Source organism: Ciona robusta, chromosome 2 (assembly GCF_009617815.1).
Source record: "Ciona robusta chromosome 2, ASM961781v2".
NCBI lineage: Eukaryota > Metazoa > Chordata > Ascidiacea > Phlebobranchia > Cionidae > Ciona > Ciona robusta.
Window position 1 is genome coordinate 7,653,098 of NC_143236.1, and position 9,604 is coordinate 7,662,701.

General features: G+C 36.6%; 1 protein-coding gene across 4 annotated transcripts; it reads left to right on the forward strand.

Annotated features, from left to right (window-relative positions):
- Positions 1-1,201: 1,201 nt before the first annotated feature.
- Positions 1,202-9,392, forward strand: LOC149740787 (hexokinase-2-like). Of its 4 annotated transcripts, none has more exons than XM_089872729.1 (12): positions 1,202-1,360; positions 1,588-1,750; positions 2,067-2,227; positions 2,431-2,550; positions 3,119-3,214; positions 3,665-3,764; positions 4,310-4,493; positions 4,900-5,055; positions 5,441-5,482; positions 5,714-5,850; positions 8,322-8,572; positions 8,701-9,392. In XM_089872729.1, exons 1-11 carry the CDS (start codon positions 1,310-1,312, stop codon positions 8,570-8,572), a joined length of 1,461 nt encoding a protein of 486 aa, XP_089728855.1. In that variant the 5' UTR covers positions 1,202-1,309; the 3' UTR covers positions 8,701-9,392. The 4 variants fall into 4 exon arrangements, with proteins under 4 accessions (XP_089728855.1, XP_089728856.1, XP_089728857.1 ...); XM_089872730.1 differs by lacking the exon at positions 3,665-3,764 and adding an exon at positions 3,989-4,088; XM_089872731.1 differs by lacking the exon at positions 5,441-5,482.
- Positions 9,393-9,604: the final 212 nt, after the last annotated feature.

Consider the following 9,604-nt stretch of genomic DNA (forward strand, 5'->3'; position numbering starts at 1 on the left):
GAGCATGTTGAAGTTTATACCTTTTTTTGGAAACAAAATAGGTAAAAATTGTAATGCATGTATGGGTATAATTCTTAAAACTTTCTATGTACACATCATTATATCGATTAATAAATGACGTATGTGAACTGTGAAGGCTTTTAAATTATGATTAGTACAGTAGCAAAGATTGCATTTATGTGCCTATACCTATTTTAATAGCTTATACAATTGTACATAAAATTTTAAGAAATCATAGATCTTACACTTTTCGTTTGCCTGCGATTTTGAAGGCATTATTTGTTAACCGTGAGGTGGGGTTAAAGAGCCACGCAAATAAAACAGCTATTTCGTGTAATATGAAGCAGCCAAAGAGATAAAATGGTTTTAATCTCTTTGGAAGCAGCGGTACATACATCTATATCAGAGCCATAGATGTGTTTCTAGGACTCTGATTTATACTACTAACACAATACTATTTAAACGTTGCCATATAAATAAAAACAATAGGAAAACGACATATCTAAATTATTGTCGTAACGTGTTTTATAACGATTTCCGTTTGGTTGCAAATTTCTTTATTGTTTTTGTTATTTTATGGGTACCTTTAAACACCACGGTTTCTAATCATATTGGTATTCTACTTTTTACAAAGCAATAATCAAGTACGCCTTCGTACTTTGCTGTGTATAACGCGGTTACTTACGCCGGAAATTAGGATGTAGTTATTGCATGTCTCGATAACGGGTATAATGTTTTACCGTGCAGAACGGGTAGTATAGTAATGACGTAACTGTATCGCTTGCTATGGCCTCTTACAGAGGTCATTTTCTGAATTAAAATGTATGTTACTACGTCAGAGGCATATACCCTCGGGGATACACTTTGGTCTTGTTATATAAAGTAACAGGGAGAAAGATATAGAAAGAGAAAAGCAAGAGGAGGCGGGGCCGTACAAGTTGCTGATTGGTTGAATTACTCAACACACCCACAGTGACGTTACACATATATAAAGGCCCGGGTATACGCCTACCATGTCATAGTAGTTTTACTGTCACGTAGTTTGTAGTTTAATTTGTTTGCGAGTTCGAGGTGTACTATGCTGTTAACGCACGTACTTTGTTTCAGTAATCAGTATGTTTGCTTTCGGCAAGTTATAGTATTTTTCAATTAGCGTATGTCGAAGTCTGTGTAATATTAGTAAATGGCTCGGCGAATTTCTTCAGTTAAAATATTATTTTAATGTATTTCGGCAGTATAAGATATATAAGCGAACGTAAACTAAGTACTTGCGACTTTACTATTTATTATTACCAAGACAACAACAAAAATGCCTTGCTCAAGCACACTCGATCTTTCTACGGCCACCGTTGACCAAAAGGTGAGAATTAAAACTTCACAAATAATAAACCTTTAAAGTTTTCCTAACAAAATAATGTACATTTCAACGTTTTGATGTTGGCGTTGGTACTCAAATTTGCCTGATGGGTTTCATACATATAAAATATGCCTGGCAACAACAGTAGGTATTAAAACTTACTTTTGTTAAAACTATATAATGAACTTATAGTTTCTACTTGTATTCATTTGAAAACAAAAAACTTTCAGGTCAAACTCACACTTGATGAACTCAACCTGTCTAATCAACAACTGACCAAGATCATGGAAAAAATGATCAAAGAAATGGTGAAGGGGTTGGGCAAAGACACAAATGAGGATGCCACAGTTAAAATGATCCCATCCTATGTTAAATCATTGCCAGATGGAACAGGTTGGTAGATTGAATTAAACTGTTTATTAGGTTGAATCAGATGCTGCTCAAGGATGGAGTTACAAATGAAGCCATATAACTATAAGTACAAGAATCATATGAGAAACTATTGGTTGAATAAATGAATGTAACTTGCTTTATCCTCGTGTGGCTGGAAAACTACAGTTGTTTTTCCCACGGGTGTTCTGTTTCATACACCTCGTAATAGCTTACAAGTTACCAAATAGTTTGGATTTTAGTTGAGCTAAATGGATTTAAATGCTTTCTTTTTTCTTATTGCTCTTGTGGTTTCCACTAAACATTTATGTTTTGACAGAACGTGGTCAATTTTTGGCTCTCGATCTTGGAGGAACCAACTTTCGTGTCCTCCTGGTAAAAATCAGAGAAGCCGATGAAATTAACGGCCAACCCAAAATAGAAATGGACAGCCAGATCTACCGCATGCCTGAGAATGTTATCACTGGGAAAGGAGATGAGGTATGCACAGTTTAGTTTATTTTTCAATCAACTTGATTTATTTACTCAAATAACACAAAAGTATTGGAATAATAGCCCTGGCCTAAAATCCTAGGACCCACGTTTACCGGTATAGAGAACAAAACACAAATATATTCTAAAGAGTGGACGCTGTCTTATTAATATAAACCTTATAAAAACTAATAACAATTTTTGTGCTTCAGCTTTTTGACCACATTGCGTTATGTATGGCTGACTTCTTGAAGAAACTTGACCTCCTGGACCACAAACTACCTGTTGGTTTCACATTTTCATTTCCTTGCAAGCAAGATGGTCTTGACCATGTAAGTGCCTCTACCTAAATATCTAACAGTTATATCTCAAATTTAAGACATTATTACAGTACATAATGTCTTAAAAAATTATCAAGTAACATCATAGGCGCCGAGTTCAAAAAAATCGTCGAGGTGCGGATCGAAAACTATGACGTCACGGCCCGTTTACGTCATTCGAATAGTAAATTTTATGCGCAGTAAAACGCGTTATTTTTATTCTTCACCAATTGATTCTTACATAAGTTTCGCGGGAGGAATATTATTTCGTAATTCTATGCAGTTTATACGCAATCAAAGACGCTTTCTCTTCCGTTTAATTTACTGTCCAACAAAAGAACTTTTTAGTGCGTACTCATGTCTGGCTTCTTGTTTATACATTTATTTAACTTCTACACAACGGTGCAAACAAAAAGATAAAAGAAAATAACAGGAACTATGTTACTGTAACATACATGGTTACTTGTGGCACGTTTTCCGGCCACGCAAGGAGAAAGCAATTTGCATTCATTCATACTTTTTATTTAACTCTTCCAAAACATTATCGAAGATGGTGTATAATGGAAATATTCTTTTCCAGGCAACACTTATAACTTGGACAAAAGGTTTTAGTGCATCTAATGTTGTTGGAAAAGACATTGTCAAAATGTTGAAGACTGCTATCGATAAAAGAGGGGTAAGATTTTGAACTGTTTTGGGTTGTTTTAAGGCTGATAATTGTTTTTAGTGTATACTATGGGCTATATCAATAATAATTTTGTTATCTGTATTTTAGTTTCAACTATATATACATTGTAAAACTAGCCATAATAATGTATATGTTACCACAACAATTAAGTATGTTTAGTATATGTTTTAACCCCATGTTTCCCAGGGTTCATTGCCTTTACAAAATTTAAATTTCAAAATACCCAAGCACTCAATGGAATGCATGTGTGTATTTGTATAGAGTACAACACAGTAATATTAATCATACAACTGTGGTCAGTTAAATATGAAACCACTCGTATTCATGTGATTTGTCGTCTATGTTATTGTGAATGCATGTAAATACATGCAATACATAGCTTGACATACAGGTTTAGTGTAGTAAACAGCAAAGTCACCACCTTTCACACCTTTGTAGGATTTCAAATGCAACCTTGTGGCTGTTGTAAATGACACTGTTGGAACATTGATGTCTTGTGCACACGCACATAAAGATACACAGATTGGACTAATTGTTGGTACGGCATAGTTGCGGCTTATGTGCATGTTGTAGCTTGTGGATTTTTTCATCCTTTCTAATCACTAACATACTAAACCTGCATGACAAATCATTTGCATGTTAGCAATGTTAACATGGGAGTAAACAGGAAAATTTTAAATGAAAGGGGGGGGGGCAAGAACGCTGGGAAACATGGGTTGTAGATTTTTATTGAAAACTTAATTTTGGTTTTCGGGTTTAAAGGATTTGGATGTGGACATCATTGCTGTAGTAAATGATACAGTTGGGACAATGACTTCATGTGCTTTTGATGACCAAGAGTGTATGATTGGCCTCATTGTTGGTAATAATCTATTCTAACTGCTAATTCTGTTTCTGCATGCGTTTTATTTTTGGTGATTTAGTTTTTTTCTTAGGTATGTAGCCAAGTGTTTTTTGTTTTTTTTTGTTTTAAAGTGTACGGTACTACGCATGAATACGTTTCTTTTCATTGGTGTAGAATTTAAGAAAAATGAGCACAAGTTTATTGTCTTCATGTTTGTAGTTACACTCTGCTTTCTATAGGAACTGGTTCCAATGCTTGTTACATGGAGAAGATGTCTAACATTGAAAGGTTGGACAGTAACAAAGGGGATATGTGCATTAACATGGAATGGGGGGCATTTGGGGACGATGGCGCACTTTCAGATTATAGAAACGAATACGATGTCCATGTTGATGAAAACTCACTCAACAGTGGAAAACAACTGTAAGTATCTGTTGTTGAAGCGGTAATGTGCCAATCCTGGCATAAATCCTAGGACGCATTGTATGCCAAGCTGCGTTTTCTTACCCACAAGGATTAGATTGTGTTGTTAAAATAATGCTATTAATGTATGCGCACAAAGCCAGCCGAATGAAGCATTGAACCCGACATCTCTTATAATGCACCTAGCCACTTAGGCACTTGGTCTAGACATGCACAGGCAGACCTTACTCAAAAACATGACTGATTAACTTTAGCACAAACAGCCAGACTCTGGTCACGACATAATTATAAAACCGCCCATCTTTGTTTTTAATTAAATAAAAAAAATTATATAGTGTTAACAACTTTTACTTTGTACCCTTTGAATTATATTTTGTGAATTAATATTTTAATGTTTTTGTTGCAGGTATGAGAAAATGATCAGCGGAATGTACATGGGTGAAATAGTGAGACTTGTGTTAGTTAAATTAACTGAAGACGGCCTTCTGTTTGGCGGTGAAACATCAGAAGCTTTAAAAACACCCGGAACCTTCCAAACTTCTTATGTTTCCCAAATTGAAAGGTGAATTTTAAATCTAATACTAAAGTTTAAATTTTATTTTGTTTAAATTTGATAAGTTGCACTTATATCTAAATTTTAAGGTTAAATTATAAGATTTATGAAAGTAGCAATCAGTGTTGATTGTTGCATGAAATTACTTACTGTAGTTGTTTGAATACATATTTAACTTATCTAACTTCACCTGGTCAAAAGTAACTGTGACAGTTTGCATGCGTGTTTAAGTTGTAGTTGTATCTATTTCATTTGTTATGCTTGTCACGGCAAAGCTACCTAGGTTGCTTAAGTGGCTGTCAGTGTGCTCTTGTAGGCTGCACAGTTGCATATAACGTGGAACATATGTTTATATCTCTTTCTAATTTGTTTATGTTGTATGTTTTTCATAAAGTGTCTCAAAGAATGCTTTTCCCAAAAAGGAGCACATATTAGAGTAAGTGGCATGCCTTTCTGGGTGACATCAATTAATAAAGCATGCTGTATAATGGTGTATTTATGTATCATCATGCATTTAATTACATAACGCCGTCCACCAGCGTTTTGCTGGCAATATGCTCTAATATTAACCTCACTGCATTCAATTTCGCCACCCATTTATTGCATGGTTAGACGTAACCGGATAATAAAGCGTGTAAAGTGTTTCTAATCCTTACTGTTTCACCAGTGCAATACCAAGCGGCATGACAGCAGTTCAAAACATTCTTGCCAACCTTGGCATTGGAGCCATGAGAGCCGACTGTGAAGTTGTCATTCAAGTTTGTAAAGCTGTCTCACGGAGAGCGGCGCACCTTTGTGCGGCAGGTAAACAATTATTTCTGCTTTACATATAATAGGTTGGGGTGAGATGGGACATGTATTCATTCTCTTGTATCGTTTTATTTGGTAGTAAACAAATATTATTTATTATTTAAAATTATATACTCGTGACTCTAAAAGAGTGTTGTGAACTGTTTAAAACACGATATAAAAATATGGGGTGTTACGTGCTAACTGTACGCTACCATCTCGCCTCACAGTACTATATCAATTTTCAGCCAATAGTGTAGGTCTTTCGCTTATTACGGCACATTACACGTAACGCATATAACCACGTATCTACTCGTCATAAAATGAACGAACCGTTCTACGAAAAAGAGTATTTAATTACACCTGCATAGTGCATACCTGGGACTGCTTATGAACACGTCACCCTGCGCGTCAAGTTTTGCATTAAACCAGTTGCGTGTAAGTTAATTAGGCGACCTTCATCAAAATAGTATAAGGTTTCGCGAAAGAAATCCTTTTCATAGAAGATTTGTAAGGCTTTTAACTTTAAACGAATTGTACAATTAAAATACAAAAGAGTGGAAATGGAAAAATCCGATGGTTTTTAATTTTACAATAAAACGTAGAAGTTAAAAACGGAAAGGAAACCAAGTTGAAACTTCCTGTAACTGCTAATGTTGCCCACCGCCCGAGGTAAAAAGTATGCAACCAGTCAAACCACTACGTTTCTTAATATTGGCATGTTAAACAGCTATTCGCCACAGCCTAAATCTTTTATAAACTGAAAACACCCAAGAACCACTCCCATGAATTCAGCCAATCGGGTCGCAGCCCGAACTCGCATCCGCTTTGCCACGCCCCTTTTTTCTCGGGAACTAAATGGAAAAGGCGGGCACTTATCGAAACACGCTTCTTTTATCTATTTTCGCTGTAGCAGCCGCGCGGTCGATTAACATTCTCACGTTCGATGTTTGCGACGCGGTTTGAACCGACACACTGCTGCAGTTTTCGCTGAAACGATACGTTGTCTTTATCCCGAGGGCAAAGTATGAACTTCGACTTGATAAGAAAACTTTACCGTACTAATTACAAGCCTCTGCCGGAGGAATGATCTCTGCTTTAAAAGATCAAAGTCTTATCTAATATTTGCCAAGCAATAGCTTATAACGACAAAGCATCGTGGTTTGACAATATGGGCGCCACCAATGGCAAACGCATGCCAAAGTTTCCCGTAACTTTCCACTTCGTCAAACGTCATCGCTCGCTTCACTGAACACGCGCCATCTTTAGCAAAGTCTCCCAAAACCACCAAATTCGACCAAACGCCAATCAGGCCAACCCCTTACTATTGTGTCATGCTTCTACGAAGTACTGCTCCGGCTGTTAGTTCACCGCTATCTTCCTATTGGCTAGCGGCAGGAGTCGCCCTCCTAATCTCGCTCTACGATTGGTCCACGCAGGTCCGCCCATTTTCGTTAACACAACTCTCGCAAAGCGACCGGAGGCGCTTTAAACAAGTCTGTTTCACCGGTTTTTCCGGTATGTTCGTATCGGAATTAGTCACCACGTATCCACTGAGACTGCGGTTCGTCATCCGTATTTAATTTGTTGTCTCGCAAGCCTAAATATATTGTTATGATGTTTTTCGTTCAGATTTAAGCTGATTTTAATTGCACCATCCAATTATACGTCATATTCGCATCGTCATAGTTACGTCACGATTCCATCACGTTTTCTATTGTGACGTCACCAAAGTCACCTTGCTTACGTGCGCGATTGAAATTCACCGCGTGACCGTCCCATTGTGACGTCAAAAATAGCGAACGCGAATAGATCGTTTTTGCCTTTCTCTTTACGTCCAGTTAGACAGCAGTGTTTCCAAATGCAAAAAATATCGCCGTCTATCGCGCATGGTCTATGTAGACGGTTTAAAATTCGGTAACACTGCAAACGAACTCCGATACATCACGCGTCCGTTTTACGTGACTTAGGTGACTACAAACAGTTATAGTAATTGTGACGTAACAGTTACATCATAAACCCGGGACCGTCGTAACAAACAAATTATAAATACTGTTCGTCCTTCGAACCTTATCCTGCCGTAATGGAAAGGCCCATTTACAAATCGCTTCCTGTTTTTGTACTTTGGAATTTCCCACGCTATTGGATGCTATAGTCTCACCACAATACTTATAAAGCAAACAACATTAATACTTGAGACACATAAGCAAATATGTGCAGTACGATAACGGTTGGACTTGAATGCAAAATATTTGCTACGAATAATACATACCGTTGTATCGTAATTCGTGGAATGTGTTTTGTGACGTGGCGATTTTAATTGTTAGACAATATTGATTCATGTGAAAGTAAAACAGTAAACAGATTAATCATTAAACAGTTCTCGTTATTTTTTAAATAAGCCCATACTGTTACCTTTAATGCAGTTCCGTATTTAAATAAATGTATTTCGTATGCGCAGTACGGTGACCATTTTTGTTTTGTAGGAATTGCAGCGGTTGCACGAAAAATCAAGGCGAATCATCCTGACAGGGAAACCCTTAGAATGACTGTGGGTGTGGACGGTACAGTGTATAAGAAGCATCCGACTTTTAGTCAAATGATGTCCGAAAAAGTGGACGAACTCTGCGCCGGCGCTGGAGTCGATGTACATTTTGCTCTGTCTTATGACGGTAGTGGCAAAGGTGCCGCGCTTATTACCGCTGTTGCGCAACGAAAGATTGGATCAGACGAATAGGTGAGCTCATAAAATTATCACTTTGCTTGTAAAATTACTGCTAGGCAATAAATATTTAAGCACGTGCACTTGTGGCATAAAGATAGAACCTTCATTTCTTATTTATAACAAAATCTCTTGTTCTACAGGTTATTATTTTTGCAAGGAGAACCGGCGTACGTCGCGTTCCAAGTTTAATTGCGACGATTTCGCGTTTTGAGGGCCTTCTATACAATAACGATCATAAAACAGCACGAAGTTCCAACTCGAATAAACAATTCCGTCACCTAAGTTATTATTCTTAAAAATCTTTGCAGTTATCTCTTCTTACCTTAACTGCACTTCTTTTAAAACAGGTTCAAATCACCTAAATTAACCAATCTGTACCAGAGCAATGGTACCACCCGTTTCACTGTCAAGATAAAATGTTGTACTTTAAAAATTGTTCGTGTCTTCGGTATCGACTGTGTTGCTATAAATGTGTCTCACTTGTGCACCAAAACACTTTATTTATTTATTATTATTACACATATGTACACACCGTTTACGCGTGACATACTAACTTTATTTTTTGTATATATAAAATTTTAATAAATCTTATCAAACAGCAACTTTTCCTAGCCCACTTTATTCTTCTTCTTATAATGTTTTATACGCTTGGCCTACTCCCCTATAACATGTGTTATAGTTTTTAACTTACAGTTTTTAACTGGTAGTTCAATTAATTATAAATCTGTATACACACGATAATACCACGACAAGTTTTACATTTCTACATGCTGTGCTTCTTTTTACGTGTTGTGTGTATTAATAAAGCAATACAACAGTACAATAATGTAAATGCTGATCGTGACTTCGTTCATAAACAATTCAGTTACCTTCAACAATATAAATGACTTTTAACGAAAGTCTTTTGAAAGCAAACTGATTGAAGTTTAGAAGATATGAAATGACGATGTATAGCCTACGTGATATTGTACATTGTCGGTGACGCACATTATATAGGTGAGAGACACAAAGTAGCACGTACACATTATATTGTTACTCCAAGAA